General features: G+C 48.4%; 1 protein-coding gene across 4 annotated transcripts in view; it reads left to right on the top strand.

The window, feature by feature from the left end:
- DGLUCY (D-glutamate cyclase) overlaps nt 1-14,614 on the top strand; it is a 72,324-nt gene extending 57,710 nt beyond the window's left edge. For all 4 annotated transcript variants that reach the window (XM_036882330.2, XM_036882329.2, XM_057488214.1 and 1 more), the window contains 3 exons: nt 1,503-1,622; nt 7,638-7,789; nt 14,355-14,614. In XM_036882330.2, coding sequence (XP_036738225.2) covers nt 1,503-1,622; nt 7,638-7,789; nt 14,355-14,504 — 422 coding nt within the window. In that variant the 3' untranslated portion in view covers nt 14,505-14,614. The remainder of the gene's footprint in view (nt 1-1,502; nt 1,623-7,637; nt 7,790-14,354) is intronic.
- The last annotated feature ends 4,206 nt before the right edge of the window (nt 14,615-18,820 follow it).

The raw sequence follows: 18,820 nt of genomic DNA, 5'->3' as shown, positions 1-18,820 counted from the left end.
AAGGAGGTGGAGCAAACAGTTATTAGCAAAAGTAAAAAAGGAGATTCAAGCAAGGTCACCTCCCCTTAGAGGGGAAACCGTGGGTGCTTTACCATGCAGATTTCTTCATCTTCTTCTGGCAGGAGGGGATGGAGAGGGCCCACAGGACAGATTACCTCATTCGTGCTGTGCAGAAAATTCCTGATTGACTGTTAAAACGTCACATTTCTAGAACTGGTTGAAATTGTAATTAAGTCAGCTTGAAGGGAGCAAATGACTCCATTTGGGCTTGTTTCTTTGTTAACAATACCAGTGCAAGGAGTTGTTCACTTTCATTCCTTCAGTGGGCTGTCGTGGATCTAGAAAACTGTTCTGAGAAAAATCCTCAGGGTGTGGATCTAAAGCATTTGGTGATTCACGATTGTCTGATTCTTTAGGCGAGAGTCTAAATGCTTGAGGTGGGTCAGCTCAGGTTCCTCTCTCCCCATCTCACAATGAATGCTCACTTCTGATGGAATCCTGCCCCATGTTCTATGCCTTTGTAGAAACAGACACGAAAACAGTTGTACTACTGTTCTGTAGGTGTGGGAAGCGGGCTCCTCTGTCCTTGAGGCCCTAGTTACCTTGAGGCCACAGCAACCAACTTCTAGAGGCAGATCCAGCTGACTTCTAGTCTACAGAATTTCCCAGAAGTACCTGGACACAGGGCCAAAGGGTGTTCCTAGAGCACCGCCTCAAAGGGTACAGGCTACAAGGCTTGTTATTTTTTTCATCTTGTTCCTACAAGGGTGGAAGTGTCTGTTAATTATTTTTAGCCAGCTATCCTGAACATCATTCATTTTGCCACTGAATTAGTTAATTTTTAACATATATTTATTCTATCATTTATTACGCTAATTAACAAACCCTCTAATGCCTATTATCAGATTGGCCTTTAGACTGTAGGCTCCAAATGCTAATCAAATACTTCTGGGGTGTCTATTCCTGATTAGGCTACTCCGATGTTAACCACGCACCCCTCTGGTATTGGTTAAAATTAACTGGCACACATACATTTCACATTCCTTAGACAGAAGCCTTTAAAGAAAACTACAGATTTGACTTTAACCATCTATACCAGTTCCCTTCTGCAATGGAATGAGTCTGGTCACACTAATGGGGCTCACGGCCTTATGGCCCCTCGCTGAGCAGGAGTCACTTAACAGGAGAGGAAGTGCTGAGTGTCTCTAGACCCGCATCTCTTGTGGCCTCGCACCATCAGCACAGAGCCTGCTCCGTCTGTGACTAGAGAATGTGCCCCAGTAGGGTCCTGGCCACACTCTGGTGAGTTCTTGACCTCACTTGTTTTTAACTAGAGAAGTTTCTAGGAGACCTGAAGGAGAAATACAATATATCCTAATTGTCTGAAAATTTGCCCAGAGCAACCCCTTTCCCATCCCTGAGGCAAGAAGGCACATATGGGGGACTGCCCTGCCCCGCAGCCATCCCTCCTTGTGCCCAGTCTTGGTTCCCCTTCCCTCCAGGGATCGGTGATGGAGGCAATGAACTTGGGATGGGAAAAGTCAAGGAGGCCGTGAAGAGTCACATACGAAATGGGGATGTCATCGCCTGTGAAGTGGAGGCGGATTTTGCTGTCGTTGCTGGTGAGTGCTTGGGCCGAGGAGGAGGGGGACCTGGCTTGGAGCCAGAAGCTCCTCTCCTCTTCGAATAGTCTAGAGGGGACCAGGGCAATACGGGGACCTGGTTCCCACCCTCTCACCTCTCATTCAGTCATTCAACAGACATTTGCTGTGGGGCAAGCATTGTTCTGGGTACTGGAGTTAGGGTAGCAAAGGGCCTGCTCCAGAACTCCTCTTTTCGTGTTGGGTGAAAATAAGCCCAAACAAATAAATACACTAGACCATGCTAAATAGTGATCTGAGCTACAGGTCACTATTGACGGGCAGGCACTTAGATCAGTGGTCAGGGAAGGCCTATTAGGAGGCTTCCCACCTCCCCTCTCCCTTACCGCTGCCCCAGGCTGCCCTACCCCTCCCTACAGCTGCCTCCTCCACAGGTTGGCCTTTCTTGTGTTCAGGTCCTTCCAGGCCCCACCCTTCCTCCCTTGACTGTGCCACAAGTTTCAGGAATGTTGACAGATACCTGAGAAAAGCACTCTCCTATTTCATCACCAATAGCCTGGAGATGAGCAGAAACCCCTGCGGGAACCAGTGCCAGGTAAGAAAACCTGAACTGTAACTGGCGCATTGCTGGAGGCTCAGTGTGGACAAGTCAAGAGTTAAAAACTCTAGGGGTCTCAGTCATAGGAAACCCCATGCTTTTGTGCATTTTACCTCTAGCAGTTCTATCAAGTTCACACAGTGGATATCAGAGAAAAATCCCTTTATGCTTTAGGTAGGTAGAGGGGAGAGGAACCACTTTGAAATATACCGGAGCATTCTGTTCTCCTTAACAAGGCCTGCCTTCAGGAGAAACTATTTTTCCAGAACCTAGCCTGCCTGCAGGGGTTTTATCAGAAACTATTTTATCAGAACCTACCTGGGGAAAGAGAAATACCCAACAACAGATGGGCAATGTAAGCAGAGAAATGGAAATTCTAAGAAAGAATTTAAAAATGTTAGAGATCAGAAACACTGTAATTGAAATGGAGAATGCCTTTGATTGGGTCCATTAGTAGACTAGAGACAAGCAAAGAATCTCTGACCTTGAATATATGATTCTAGAAACTTCCAAAGTTAAAAATTCAACAGAAAAAATACTAAAAGAAATAGAACAAAATATCCTAAAATTGCAGTGCAATAACAAAGGTGGAACCTATACATAATAGGAACACCGGAGGGAGAAGAGAGAAAGGAATAGAAGCAATATTTGAAGGAATAATGACTGAGATTTTCCCCCAGATTAATGTCAGACACTAAACCGTAGATGCAGGAAGCTCAAAGAACACTGAGCAGGATAAATGCCAAAAAACCACACCCAGACATATCATATTCAAACTTCAAAATATCAAAATAAAGAAAAAAATCTGGAAAGAAGCCAGAGTTAAAAACACCTTACTAATAGATGAGAATTACATCCAACTTCTCCTCTGAAACCACACAAGCAAGAAGAGTAAAGTGAAATATTTGAAGTGTTAATAGAGAAAAGCCACTAACCTAGAATTCTGTACCCTGCAAAATTATCCTTCAAAAATGAAGAAGAAATCAAGAATTTATCAGATAAGCAAAAATTAAGGGAATATGTTGCCAGTAGACCTGCCTTGAAATAAATACTTCAGAGAGAAGGAAACTTATTTAGGTCAGAAATTACACGAATAAAGGAAAAGCACTGGAGAATAAATAAACAAAGGTAAAGTAAAACCTTTTGATTTTCTTAGTCTTAACTGATCTAACAGGTAACAATTTGTTCAAAGTAATAATTGCAAAAATGTACTCAATTATATGTTCTTGTCAATGTATATTGCAAACTCTAGGGCAACCACTTATAAAAGTTAAAAAAAGTATTACTGATATGCTAAGAAGTGAGAGAAAATAGAATCATATAAAATGCCCAGTTAAAACCATCAGAGGCAGAAAAAGCATGGAAAACAAAAATGGGAAAAAAGCACAGGGCAAGAAATAGAAAACAATAACAAATATGGTAGATATTAATCCAACCATATCAATCACCTTAAATGTCAATGGCTTAAATGCCCTGATTAAAAGACAGATTGTCAGAGTAAGTCAAAAAAACAAGACCCAACTATAGTTGTCTACAAGAAACCCATTTTAAATATAAAGCCACATATAAATTAACAGTAAAGGGGTGGAGAAAGATATACCATGTTAACACTAATCAGAAGACAGCAGGAGTAGCTATATTAATTTCAGACACAGCAGACTTCAGAACATGGCCCTGATGGCAGGCTCTCCTGGATAACAAGGGAAGTTATCAGGAGGATTAAGGGGGCATTATGTAATGATAAAAGGGCTAATACTTCAATAAGATGTAAAAATTCTTAATGTATATGCTCCCAACAACATCCACATCCAAAAAAAAACCCCAAAAATGAATCTAGACACAGACCTTACACCCTTCACAAAAATTAACTCAAAAAGGATCACAGACCTAAATGTCAAATGCAAAACTATAAAACTCTTAGAAGACAACATAGGAGAAAACCTAGATCTTTGGTATGGTGGTGCCTTTTTAGATATACCACCAAAGGTGTAATCCATGAAACAAAGAATTGGTAACTTGGACTTCTTAAAATTAAGAACTTTTGCTCTGAGAAATATTGTGTAAAGAGAACGTGTAGACAAGCCATAGATTGGAAGAAAACATTTGGAAAAGGTATATTTGATAAAGAACTGCTTTCCAAAATACATAAAGAACCCTTAAAACTCAACAATAAGAAAAAGAACAGCCCAATTTAAAAATGGACAAGAGACCTGAATAGACACGTCAGCAAAGAAGATAATACAGATGGCCAGTAAGCATAGGAAAAGAAGTTCAGCATTCTTTCTGTCTGCTCTCCACCCTGGATTAGCTCCACAGCTGAGACACACAGAAGAGGAAGAATTGCACCTCAGTGCTTGGTGTTGGCAGAGCTGCTATCTGCCAATCCGTTGTCCCAGGGTCTTGGATCTGAGTGGGAAGAGAGCCACTGGAGGAACTCTTTGGAAGCCCTCAGATTTCCTCAAGTTTACTTGCCACCCAAAATGTAGATTCTCCATGTAAATGATCAAACCCCAACAGCCTGGCCAATGACATCACCGAGGTCATGATTTTAAGAGCAGGCAGAGGTCCCCAATGAGAGGAAGCAATCCCAGCTGGCAGAAGGTGGTGGTGGGGATTGTTTGGAATGAGAGCTTCTGATGAAAATCTGTAGGATTGAAGCTGAATGAAATGAAAACGGGCCCCTCCAGTTAGGCTGGGAGCTGCCAGGACCTGAACACCGAGCCCTTCCGCTCAGTGGGGACAAGGAAGATCAGGGCTCTGGCATCAGCCAGGAGATGGAAGCTCATACTTCCCAAGCCTTGCCGTCCTTGTCCATAAACTGGGTCTCTGTGAGGATTAGAGAAAAACCTCTGTCACGTCATCCTGACTGGCCCTGTTGGGTGCTGTGATTCCATCTGGGTGTCAAGAGGGAGCAACAGGCAGGCAAGGGGCCTCTCAGGAGAGTGGATTAGGAGGCACAGAAGCCCTGCCTGACTCCATCCCTGGCTCTCGACACCAGGGATAGTGGCAGCCCCAGGATGCTCAGCAACTCGTCAGGCCCAGCTAGTCAGGCATGAAAGAAAAGAAGAGAAAAGAACCCACCACAAGGTCCATGAGCCAGCGATGCCCTGGCCCTGAAGGCATGCTCTCCTGTCCTGTTTGGCACATGCATCCCAAGTCAGTGTGGAAATCAAAGTTTGCAGTAGGACTCACATCTCACGGGGCCTCCCAGAGCAGGGCCCCTGCATTAGGGCTCAAGTCTAGCTCCCTTTCTGGGTCTTGGGGCCTCGCTCAGCCTAATCTCTCCAATCCTCACTATGATCCAGCCATGCATGGCCACCATCATGGCTCAAATACAGCATGGGTTTCAGTTTTTTAATTGAAAAGAAATGATGTGAAAAGATGATGTAACAACAATACTGTAGATATTCTCAAAAGGCAGGTGGTGGCAAGTGATGAAAGAGGGCAGAAATACCATCCTCACCATAGTACCATACCGTGATCAGCATTTTTAATTTCATATACCAGCTTCTAATGCTCACACTCAGTAGTACCCACTTTATATGATTTCACCTGGTAAACCTGCATTTTAAATACTTCTCTTTCTCTTTGATATTCCTTCCCAAATATGCTTTTATTTTCTGTATCTGCATGGAGGTTGAGTTTAGGTGCTAGAGTTGCACCACAATGTAGATATGCTTACCACTGCTGAAGTGTACACCTAAAAATGGCTAGCACGGTAAATTCTATGTTATGTGGGTTTTTAACCACAAACATTTCTAAATTGCTTTTTTAAAGAGTGTGTGTCTTGCCTGAGGGTTTCAGCCCCAGGGAAGTTCACTATGGACTCAGTGAGACCGAGAAATGACAACGGAATGTTCTTGGAGTAAAAGGGTTTATACCTGGCTTTATTCTCGTGGCGGTAGGTTGAGCACCAGAATCACATCTGCATCCAGCAGTCTGCAGGTCTGTCATCCACCTCTGTCTCTGCCTCTACCCAGATCACTCGGCAGAGCTCTTTACATAGTGACTCAGTCAATAGCTTAGTCCCTATGGGTGTGGAAGCACTAGCCTAATAGGAGGTCAGTTACATCAAGTAGTTTAGGGTCAGGTGAGGATCCTGGCCGTAAGAACTTCCATTTTCCCCACAGTGTGGGTTCTGGAGGCAACAGCCTGAGGTCACATCTCAGGTTCACCACTTACTAGCTGTGTGACCTCAGGCAGATTACTTAATGCCTCTGTGTCTATTTCCCAGTTTTGCAAGTGAAGATAATAATCACACCTATACTTCACAGGCTTGGTGTAAGGACTTCAGGAGCTAATCCACGTAAGGCATTAGAATAGTGCCACACATTGTAAGTATTCAATCAAAACAAGTTACTCCATTGACTATAAGATGCCATTGATGACAAGAATTACTAATATTTTATGTACCACTAAGAAAGGAAAATGCTGCCTTATTACAACTGTACAATTCTACTGATTATAAGAGGCATCTCAGTTTCAGAGGGGCAAATGTAAAAAAAAATATGTCTTAGAATCAGTGAAATACAGTATTATCACAATGGTCTTTGCCCACCGTACCTTGATATAAGCCTTGTATTTTCACGTACTCACTGGGTGTTTGGTTTTTTCCTACCTGAAGTACCTCCACTCCTCCACTCTTCTTCTGGCAAATTCTACAAGGCCCATCTGAAATGACCCCTTTTCTGTGAGTCTTTCCTAAACCAGTCAGAATGAGTACTCCCATGATCTGCTGTGAACATCTCATTCACAGATCACCCCACTCTGTGGCTGGCTGTGTGTACAGTCCCTCTCTCCCTGGCTGGGAGCTCCTCTCTTTTTAGCTTTAGCACCTAGAGGTTAGCAGGTCCCTAATTAATCCTTCAACTGAATGGAGAACTCAAGCAGGTTTCAGGGAAGCGCCGATGAGAGTCCCTAAGCTGGGCAGTAAGCCTCTGGGGCTGCTGATAGAAAAGGCAGGTGGTATGAGGCTGACCTAGGAGGGATCGTCAAGCGCACAACCGTGGAGCTCTTACCGAGCCCCTCTGCGGTCGGCTTCCATGCAGCGTGAGGGAGTCTGGTGAGCTATAAGGGGGACTTTCGTACTGTCCAGAGTCTTGGAATGGCTTCCGAGGGTTACAGCCTGAATGTTTTCTGCTGACAGTCGTTAACAGTACATAATCCAGATGATCTAGATCAATGGTTCTCAAACTTTAACTTGAATCAGAATCACGGAAGGCTTATTAAAACTCAGTTAGCTTCCCCACTCCCCTGCTGTGCTTCCAATTAAGTCAATCTGGGCTGGGACCCAAGAATCTGTGTTTCTGACAAGTTCTCAGGTACTGCTAGTGCCACTGGTCTTGGGACCATTCTTTGAGGTGATTTCTGTTGCTTAGAGGCAGGGCGATGGACCCCCTGACCTTTCCAGTTTTCTGACAGAATCCTTTTTTTTCTAGGTGTTTCTAACTGGGGAGGCTATGCCTTGGCCTGTACACTATATATCCTGAACTCATGTGAGGTCCATGGACGTTACCTGAGGAAGACACCTGGGCCCTCCAGAGCACCCGGGGAACAGAACTGGGCTCAAGCGCTCCCATCTGTCGCTAAGGTAACACACCCAGTGGGCCACTTCCACAGAAACAGCTTTTCCCAGGATAAGGAGAAGGCCTGGTGTTCCAGCCCAAAAGCCAAGGCCCAGCACCACTGCTGCCTGTCAGTGGCCGGACGCAGACCATGCCTATGTAGGGTAGCAAAATTGGCCACCCCAAAAGGTGTCACTTTGGCATGTGGATTATTTTAGGCTATTTTTAAGAAACAGAAGACTCCAGAAGTTTTCTTTTTGCCTTCCCTCTTTAACTGCCTAAAAGAATTCAGATAGAGGATGTATTCCAGGAAGGGAGCTATCACCACAGGTAACTACTGGCTACTGTACAGTATGATATAAACCAGGTGTGGTAGGTAGGGAGGAACCTAGCAAAGTCTGTTAAATGTTCCTCTCTGTGTCCTGTTGCTTCTATATTGCCCAGAAAACATTTGTTTACCAAACATGTACACCTTTTCCTCTTACTATGAATGGTCTTCCTTCCTTTTGAAATCCCAGGCCTCTACCTCTTTCTGCTTCGCTCTGGATGGCGTATAAACCCCAGTTGCCTGACTGCCTGAAGGTTTCATATTCTTAGGGAGCCCCTGTACTTACTTAACTAGATTTTATTTTCTCCTGTTAAACTGTCTCATGTCAATTTAATTCTTAGACCAGGCAAAAGAACCTTGAAGGGGAGAGGAAACTCCCCCCCCCCCCAACACCTAGAAGCAAAGATCTCCTGGCAGGCAGTTGCTAGATTGGATTGAATGACCTTTGACCTATGAGCAATCCTAAGTTATTGTGGAAGACCTGATATAAGTAACCGTTTTCCTTCTAGTCTAACTTTAGGCAGGCTACTTAGCCCCTCCGAGCTGCGTTCTCTTTGTCTGTAAAACAGGGGCCATCAGCAGCATCGCTGGAAGAGCAAGTACCTGACCTGTGGTGGGCGCTCTGTGTTGGTAGCTGTGAGTGTCCTTATCATCCCCTCCAAGGACTTGACAACCAGTGAAGGCGCTGCAACCTTGGGCGGGACTGTCAGCCATCCCACAGGGTGCTGCGGCATAGGGGACCAAGATGGGCAGAGGACCTGTGAGCTGGAGGCTGGCAGATAAATGCAGTAGAAGGGGAGGCATTCTAGGCAGGGGGAATGGAGGGAATGGAAGCTGGCAGATGAGGACAAGCTTGGTGCTAGTTTGGGGAGTCTGCTGTTGGGGTGGGGGGGGCGATAGGCCTAGAGGAGGGCTTCTGACCCCCGGATTCCCAAAGTCAGGTCTGAGAGTCCTTTGAAACTGCTTGCAAAATTGTTGCATACATTGATTTTTCTGGGCAAGGATCTGCGTTTCCGTCAGATTCTCTGTGTGGTCTGGGGCCATTAAGAACCCCCGGGCAGTGGGAGAGCATGTTAACTGGATCCGAGCAAACCAGGAGCCCCTCCCCAAGGGTTCCACCTGAGAAGGCACAGAGAGCCACACCAGGGCTTTGAGCATGGGACTCAGAGCCCTGGGGTGCCTCTGTGCAAGCTCCTCTGAGAGCCAGTGACCTGGCGAGCCGTGTGCTTCCAGGCATCCCCCAGCAGAGCAGGGCAGAGGAAGGGCGTCATGCCTGCACATGTGCATGTCTAACCCATGTGAAGTATGTGCAGGCGCAGGCAAAAGAGAGGGGCTGAGAAATGCCAGCAAGGCAGTGGCGGATCCACACCCTCCACAGGCACGGTTCCCAGCGCTCTCAGGGAGCAGGCCGCCCCGCTGACCCCATCCCAGACCCGAGCACCCTCCTCAGCCAGATCCTGGCAAAGCTGGGCCACCCACGTAGGAGACAAGCTGATGGTGCCGCAGTCTCCAAAGGGGCACCCTCTGGGGGATTTTTCAGAGTGATTTGGATCATGGGAAATTGAGGCCAAAGCTCTTACGTTCCATCTAAACCCCAGGTCAGAAGCGACTTCACCTGAGCGCCACGGGCCTTCACCTGAGGGCAGGCAGGAGAGCAGGAAAGCGGAAAGGCCTGGGGAAACAGTGGAGGCAGCTGGGGTTTTTGGCCTGGAGGAGAGAAGACTGGGGTGGAGGTCCTGAGGCCTCACACAGGCCGGGGGGCTTCCTGGGGGAGAGGGACAGACAACCTGAGAGACAAAATCAGGTCAAAAGGCAGGAGGTACAAGAGAATCTCTGGTTCACTGTAAGGAAGGGCTTGCTCTTTGCAGAGCTGCGGGGCCCACCTGCCAGGAGAGAGCTGTCCTGGGAGAGGGCTGGTCTGCAGAGATGGGAAGGCCATCTAACAGGCAGAAGCTTCCTGAGCATTGAGCCTGGGCACAGCAGCTGAGATGGAGTGGGTTGTTGTTCCAAGCCCCCAGCCTGCAGACAGCTGAGCCCCAGGACGCCCCACTTCTGAAAGCATCTGCATCTACAGTCCATCACAGTCTCTTGCTATTCCTCTTAAATAGTCTTGCACCCCTTCTGCTCCCTTTCCTTCTGCCTGTCTCTCCCTCTGCCTCTCTCTCCTGCCCCCACCCTGTTTCTCTCCAGCACCACCCTGGATGAATGGTGTTACCCCACTTTACAGATGAGATTGTTGAGGCTCCAAGGCTGGGGCGACTTGCCCCGCACCACCCACCTGAGAACTGGGATCTGCCCAGGCCTCTCTGGCTCCATACTCTGGGCTCTCTCCTGGCCCAGAAGTTTCCCAGTTCCTGGTAATGCCAGTGCCCTGTTGGGGGGCAGGGGATGGAAGGGGCTGCTGGAGTGACATTTTCAGGGGAAATGGCCTGCCCTGGAGGGGCCCAGAGGGCCTTCTGTGTTTCTTCGCACTTCCTGGATGTGAACTGGAAACAAGTACTCAGGGGGCTGCCTCACGTGACTCCTGATTCACACGGACACAAAAGAACCAACCCAGCCAAACAAAGGCACACAGCCCAAACACTTACCCTCTGGGGATGGAAAATTCTCCTTTGACATTTCCACCCAGTCCTTCATAAATATATTAATAATGTATCACCCTTCAAAAGAAAATAAAAGGGAACATTTTTAAACCAAAAGTACAAAGGCATGTTTGTTGAGCCCATCCTCTGGGCCAGGCCCAGGCTTTCTCTGGGAGACAGTGAGGGATCAGACCTGGCCCCTGGACAGGGAGCTCAGGAGACAGCACAGGAAAGGTGACTTCGGGAGCTAGGATACACACGTGTACAGCCAGCTGCTGTGCAGACACAGAGAACGGGCACACAGCTCATTCAGAGAGTTCAAGGAAGGCTGCATGGAGGAGGTGGCACTGACCTGGTTTTTGGCGGGTGAGGAGGATATAAGCAGCTAGGTATGGAAGGGTAGGAAGGGCCTTTGAGGCCACAGGACCCACAAAGGCAGAGGGGTGAGGACCCAGAGTGTGGTATGCGGAGGAATATGTGGGATCATCACGTCAGAGGTCTGAAGGCCATTCCAAGGAGGTCTCTGAGCCATCGAGGGATGCTGGGCTTGGCAGAGGAATGTGAATTGCTTATAAGTCAAGCTCCCCAAATTCAGGGGCAGTCCTTGGGGGTCTGATCATGACTGTAGCAGGAGTAGGTACCATGCTGAGGGGCCCAGGGAAGAGGGCCACCACCAGCTGGGGCACACCCTGCCCACCCTGGCCCTTGGCTGTTGTAAGTCCGGGGAGAGGAAATCCTGGGACAAAATACCTCTAAAACCAAAATCAGTCAAAGGGAGAAATAAAGTTTAAAACCCGTTTATTGCTTACAAACTGCAGTCCGGGGCTGTTTCTCTCTCCTGCTCCAGCAGAAGTAAGCAAGCAAGGACCTCCCCTTAACCTCTCAGGTTCAGATAAGCCCTCCGTTGCCCAGGTAATTACCCATTGATATGGACATGAACTTCTCTCCACCCCTGAGGAATGATGCAAATGCACTAAAGCCATACTTCTTTCCACCTCTGAACGCCTATTGATATGCAGATGTACTAAAGCCAGGCAAGATATTCTGGAAATTTTACAATTTTACCCACAGCTCTGCTGTGGGGTTTTACCTGAGAGCAATGTAAATGGCTGGAGAGCATTTTCCAGGAGCCAACTGATGACACCTTACAGAAGGGACTAAGGATGGCTGGCTGACTGGATGGTGGATGACGGATGGAGGGACGGCTGGCTAGCTGGATGGATGGTTGGGTGGACAAATAGATGGATGAATAGACTGATGGACAAATGGATAACAGATGGGTGGATGGTGCAGAGAGGCAGGAACATGGCCTCTGGCCTCATGTTGCACTCCCATTCTCTTCCAGCATTTTGATCCCACTCCACTTTTCTTTATAACTTTTCTAAATTAAGAAAAACTAATGCACTAAGCACAGAGTAAAGTGCATAAATTTTAAGAACACACTGGATGAATTGTTATGTATGTGTACACCCATTCACTCATCACCAAGGTCACAGTACAGAACAGTTCCGACTTCCAGGAGGCCCCTTTCTCCCAGCCCATTTTTAACAGCAACTTCACCTAACCGTGTATATCAGCCTGCTGTGCTCCCAAGGTAAACCAGTAGTGACCATCCACATACTCAGCCTCCGAGCCCAGGCTGGGGCCTCTGTCCCCAACCACAGTAAAGTGGGCCCCAAGCCCCATCCACTACAGCCCCTTCTGTCCTCTGAGTCGCCTCTCCTGCCCTACTCTCTCATCCTGGGCCAGTGCAGCCGCCTCTGGGTGCTCTGTGTCCAGCCACCCCCTGGCCCATTCTCCTCCCCCACTGCCACCTCCTTCACCGGTGGGGCCTTCTTGAGGATGGTGTGGTCACTCGGTGATTTCTGGAAATGTGCAGGCCGTCGCTGTTGGCCCAGCTATTCCCTGCAGCTCTTAGAGGCTGAGTGCCAGCCAATTTCTCATCTGTTGACTGATCCCATGCACCCTGAGGACCCCAGGTTCCTTCCAGGACCCAGAAGGACACGAATGGTGGGGGCAGGCAGTGTGCTGGGAGGAAATGGCCCCATGGTCCCAGAAGTATTCACCATAAAGAAAGGATATGAGCCAATGAAGAAGAGAAATGGAGAATAATGCCCAAACAAAGGGCGGGAAATGCCATTCTGGGCTGAGTAGCCCTGGGAAGGGGCTAGTGGACAAAGAGCATGCCTGGAAATACTCTTGGGCCTTTCTGCCACCTTGGGCCCCAGGACAGAATGCAAATGCAGGCTCTCGAGCCAGCTGAGAGTAGGGACAGTTCCCAGGCGACCTTTGCCAAGGCTTTCTCCACTGTTTTGAGAAGTTTCGGGGAGTTCTCCTCATAGCTGCGGGCTTGGCTCATTCCTGCTCTCCTGCCGCCTGCGGTCCTGGTGGCCCCTCCTCCAGAAAGTCTTTCCTAAGCCACTCCAGGAAATGGGATTGGGTACCCCTGCCCTGAGTTGGACTATGCCTTCCTGATCACTCATCTAGACTGTGAACCCCCCACCCCGGGACGGGGACCATGTCACATTCACCGCCGTATCCCTGGGGCAGGACCTGGCACACGGCATATGCCTAATAAAACTCTGATGGATGATGCAGCAGATGTAGATGCCTGAGCAGGAAGGAGAGAGCCCTTCTCAGATCTGTCCTGACCTTCCTTCTCTAGATTCCTTTGTCCCCTCCTTCTATCCCCTCCTTTGTCTTCACCTACGACCCACCTTCCTCAGGGGGACCTGAGCTATTCAACCAGGGATGGACATTAGTGGTTTAGACAGTGATTCTTTGGGCCCTTATTTTTGCAGGGAGAGAAGGGGAGGGGAGTCAAATATCTTTAAAAAAAACCAGCAAGTAAATCGAAGAAGAAAGTTCTGGACTGTAGGCCAGGGGGACCTAGCTCTGCCAGTAAGAATTCACCTCATTTCATGGGCATCTACTATGTACCAAGGACAGTACTAAGATGCTTTACTTGCATTATGTCATTTAATCCTCACAACAGCCCTGTAAGGAGGCTTCATCATCATCATTAACCTCCTCTTTATACGGATGGGGACACTGAGTCACAGAAAGGCTAAGACACCTGCCAGAAGCCCCAGGTCAGAGCTGTCTGATCCCAAACTACCTTGCCTGCTGGGCCCAGGATGGAGCTGCATTTTCTCCACAGCTCTGCTTCCTGTAGATGCTCCCACTCCCCATGGTAAAATCTAGACGCAGCTGCGGGTGGGCCTTGGGGTGTGCCCCACAGGAGGCTGATGGTGGGGTCTCGGGAGGAACAGGGGCCTTCCGGCACAAAGGCCACTGGCAGACAGTCCAGAGCTGGGCAAGGGCTATGTTGGCAGGAAGTAGCCCACGCTGTCCCTGCAGAAGTAAATCGTTAGTGTTTGTGAAGAAAATGCAGGTTTCCATCAAAAGCATAGTATTTAGTTCCATGAAGGTAGCTACCAGAAGAAACATTCCAAATCTTTCCAAGTGAGCTTCTGGGAAGCGGGTTTGGGGGCCCACGAGGTGTGCTGTAGGGCACTTATTTTTCATTGAGTCTTCCAGTGGCATTAGTATTTTTAACCAAAATTTTATTTTCAGAAAAGAGACCATACCAAGTCAAGCACTCTCCACTTAGAAATGTACATACTGCTTTCTTTTTAACTCCCTCTCCACCACCTCTATCTCTTCTCCATTTTTTTCCAGGAAGAGAAAATGTTGGGCATCCTGGTACGGCACAAAGTCAGGAGTGGGGTCTCGGGCAACGTGGGCATGGAGGTTGATGGGCTGCCCTTCCATGGCACCCACGCCCAGATGATCCAGAAGCTGCTGGATGTCACCGTGGTGTGCGTGTGACCGTGCATGTTCCACGGGTGCCTGGATCTGGAGAAGAGGCTCCAAAGGCCCCAGCTTCTGTCCACAACAGCTTTGCAAATAAACACTGGCCCCGGGTGAGCAACACACTCTCCTCTGGCCTGGGGCTCTTTGTGTGCCCACTTCCTGGGAGGGGCTGGGCCTGTGATGTGGATCAAGGAAAATATTTCTCTGGGGTTCCCAGGTTTGCTTTTATCCTAAGTGCTCAGAGGTATGGATTTCAGCCCTCCTCCCCATGGCTTCTTCAGGACCCCCACTCGGTCTGCACTGAGAGTCCTCTGACCGATCACTTAGGGACACCAGTGAAAAACACTGCCAGGCAGATGCAAGGGTAAGTGTCACCAGGGCCATGAGTGGTCCCCCAGGCTAATGAAGAAATGGTAAAATGTACAAATGAGTAGTATATTTTAACAAAGCTCTGGAATGTTACTAAAGGTTTAGTCACCACCACCACCACCAAAATATTTATACCTTTGCAATACTTCTTTTTCAAACAATATTTGGTTTACTTCAGCACAGGATCTCTCAGACCTTCCATTTGTCACCACTGCCTCCCTTCTGCCCCTCACTTCCCTTGGCCCCACACCCCCCGAGCCCCTGCCTGGGCCTGATACTTCCTCCACCTCCTTCCCATATGCTGACCCCCCAGCCTGAAGCCGGACGCTTTGGCCTCTCTGCCCAGGAGGGCGGCCATACTTCTGGAACCTGGCGGTGGACAGTCCCAGGTTCAGGTGGCAAGAGGGTCCTCCTAGAAAAGTCCGGTCAGCTTGCCCTTATCTTCTTCACAGCTGCACATTTCCCAGCAATGTCAGAAGTGGAGTCACTGACCACATCCCATTACACTCATGTATTGAACCAGTACGGTGTCTGGTGCTAGTTAGTTCACTGCTGAGTGACAGCTGGCTCATCCAGATGGGGCTGTCCAGCCTCCCAGCTAGAGACCCAAATGTTTATTGGGCCTGCATAGTTTTATTTCTTTAAACATGTCTACTTTGATTCTTTAAAGGGGCACTAGTTATAAAGCATGAAACACATGCTATAAAACTTACCTCTAAATTGTATGCTTAATAGTAAAGCCTAAATGGGTGCCAAAGTGATCAGGAATTAACCTCCAGTGTTCCTACACAGGCGCGTGGGGAAGAAGTGGCCCCTCTGTCTTTCTGCACAGCTTCCACACCTCCAGGTCTGTGCCTTGGCTTGTGGCGTCAGCCCTGGTGCGCGCATTGTCATGAGCTCACTGCCCCTCCATCTGCGACTGCTCACAGCTCCCTGAGCCTGCTTCAGCCCTAAGTCTCACTGGCTGGTTCTCCCCTCCAATGACACTTCTTGTCCCCAATTTGAGACCGCAGAGCACCATATAATGGGGGCCTCTGGCTGAGTGTACCCTGGCATTTTTGAAGGCTTGGTGGCCAGAGAGAGAAAACATCATCCTGGTAAAGCTGCCAGTACTCTTCTGACTCATGTTTTGGTGGAAGACACTAATGGGCCTTCGGTTTTGCAATAGTAATAGAATTCTGTTCTGGTATGAAATGTGAGGCGTGGCCAGGTAATAGGTTATCTTCACTGTGAGCAGCTTATGGGGAGATGAGTAAGTTGTTTGGAAAAGAGGCTGAACCCCAGGTGGAAGCCAGAGAAAGCTGAGAGTAGGAGTCCTAGCTCTGGAGTAGGGCACCCAAAGGCCCCCCTTCAGGGACAGGAAGGCCTGTGCCTCTGCAGCAGGGGCTAAGATACAAAGAAGGGCCAAGGGTACACCCTTTGCAAGGTCCAGGCCAGGGACCACAGAGCTCTGAGTTCCAGGATTCTGTTTTAGTGCTCTTCTGTTCCACAGTATGCCTCATGCTCAGGCCTTTAGTAAACTTTGACTCAAGTTCATCTTAGTCTTGGCTGTGCTTTTAGGAAGGACCTGTGTCCACATCTAAGGTAGCATGGTGAGCTTGACTATGACCTGGAAAAGCTGGTTGTGGGTGGGGGGATGAGAGGTGACCTATAAGAATGATGGGGTGACCCAGGGTGAGGGATGGGCTGCGGTGTCCACCAGGTGGATTCATGGAGCATGTGAGCCTCCATGGACACTTCCAAGAATGGTGGTGGGGATGGGGCTGGGGGTTGCTGTCCTGGTAGGCAGTGCCTGGCATGCTCTGTGGATGTGCAGGGTAGGCTGGACACCTCAGGCCCGCCAAGGTGCATATGCCCCACAGAACCTTCAGAAAGTTGGACTCAGGCAAGCAATCCAGCCAAGGGGTTCAGAGCACTTAGCCCCCTGCTGTCCTCTGGCCAAGCACCACCCCATTGCTCAGCTGGGCAAAACATTCCTCTGACGTCATTTCCTGCCTCTCATTGCTTGGGCTCTGCTGACTGCCGCCCCACGTTAGCCCAGCGCACTGCATCCTGCTACTTCCCACCTGTTTCTTGTGAGTTCCTCTGGCTCCACGATGAAATCTAACTTTCAGATTCAAAAGACCACTGCTCCAGGCAGAATGGAGGAGATGTGGCTTATCACGTAAATTCAGTATATGTCAGTGATGTGACGGCCTTGCCAGAAAAGCTGGTGCATCAACAGAAGCACACTGAGATAAATGGCCCCTTTCTCCTTGGTGCAGGTCAGACTTAGTTTTACTTTGGTCCCAAGCATCACATTTGAAGAAGTGGGTTTTGTTCACATGGGGTACAGGAAAGCGAGAGCCTGAAAGCTGTTATGTGAAGGTGGCTTAAAGAGGTGTCTGTCAGAGACCAGCTGGATGCTCACCAATTCAGCTTGCTCCTGCCCTGGGAAAACTACATTTCCCAGCCTCCCTTGCAGTTGGGTTTGGCCATGTGACTGGAACCTGGCCAGTGGAATGTGAGTGTGGCTGGAATATCAACCACTTCCAGACTCAGTCATAAACCCCCTGTGAGATTCTCTTTGTCCTGCTTCGCCTACCTGTGTGGATGGAAGGGGAAGACCTCAAGATGGTGGAATTTCTTGATAGAAGGATCTTGAATCAGTGCCATCACTTGGGAAAAGACCTGCCAGAAAGCAGCCTTTCGTTGGACTTTGAATGAACAGGGAATAAACTTTTCTTGTTTTAAGGCTCTGTGATTTGGGGGTATATTTATAACTGCAGTATAATCCAGCCTTGTCTAATACCAGCCTGGAAGGTTTAATACTGAGAAGTAGCCTATGAGATAGCTACTTAAATGCTAGTACCTAAAGGATTATGTGGACTAGAGGCCTGAACTAAGTAAAAGTGGTTCCAATTTGGCTCGTTAGGAGGTGAATTTTTCGGCCCAACTATGGAATGGCTTTGTCTTGGGTAGTAGTGAATTGGTGTCATTGGTGGTATTTGTAGAGAAACTGGGCTGTCTTTTAGGAAAGATATACATGGGATAATTCATGGAGAGGGAACTGGATACCATAATCCTGCAGCACATTAGCTGATGTCTGGTCTGGCAGTGTCCTCTGACAGTTGTTGAATTAAAGCAAACGGAACTGAAATTCCACCCTTTCCCTAGACCATGGGTACCATTGGAATGCCAGGGCAATTGTCTTAAAAGACCATCACTGTCTTCCTAGACAAATTGCAGGAATGGAGGCTGCAGGATCACCAGTTTTGAGAAGCAGGTTTTTCAGGCATTGAACCCAGTGGACCAGATTCTGGCTCTCTTGGTTACTCCAGCCAGGGGAAAGCACCAGATGGGGATGTATTCTGTGCTGATAATTCCTCCCTCTCTTTTCTGGCCAACCCACAGACCAGTGTGTGTAAACAGGAAGATGAGCCTTCATCTTGCTAAGCAGTAAGAAAGGAATCTAATGGCTTCTGCCACCTTCAGTATAAACCAGACGGACCTTTTCCTCCAAGCATTCTCTCAGGAAAGAAAGGACTCTTAATTTCCAATGATGTCCTTAAGTCTGTTTGGAAGAAGGATTAGTTCTTCCAGAACATTCAAGGACCCCAGGAATCTGACCCAGAGAAGGATTCAGTGACCAAAACTAAATCTATGTTTTAATATGTTAATCCTTAGCAATAAACATGTAGCTTGCCACTGTTAGGAAGATGCTCCAGCCTAAATAAAAGCTGGTCAACAAATGTAGCCCTCCAAGATGACAGCAATGGGCTCTTCTGCTCTGGCGTCTTCCCTGGGATGGGGGGAGGCATGGTCTGAGCAAGCCTGCCCTGTGGGGATCCGATCTGCAGGTAGAAGGGGTCGTGTGTCCAAGGACAGAGGGAATGATACTCTCCAAAGCTGGGCTCTGTCCTCAAAAGGAAGGCCAGGTTAATTCCCAGAGTAGACTTAACTACCATGTGCTGAAGAGCTGA

This window comes from Manis pentadactyla, chromosome 11, assembly GCF_030020395.1.
Source record: "Manis pentadactyla isolate mManPen7 chromosome 11, mManPen7.hap1, whole genome shotgun sequence".
NCBI classification, from domain to species: domain Eukaryota; kingdom Metazoa; phylum Chordata; class Mammalia; order Pholidota; family Manidae; genus Manis; species Manis pentadactyla.
This window is presented reverse-complemented; position numbering and strand designations above follow the sequence as displayed.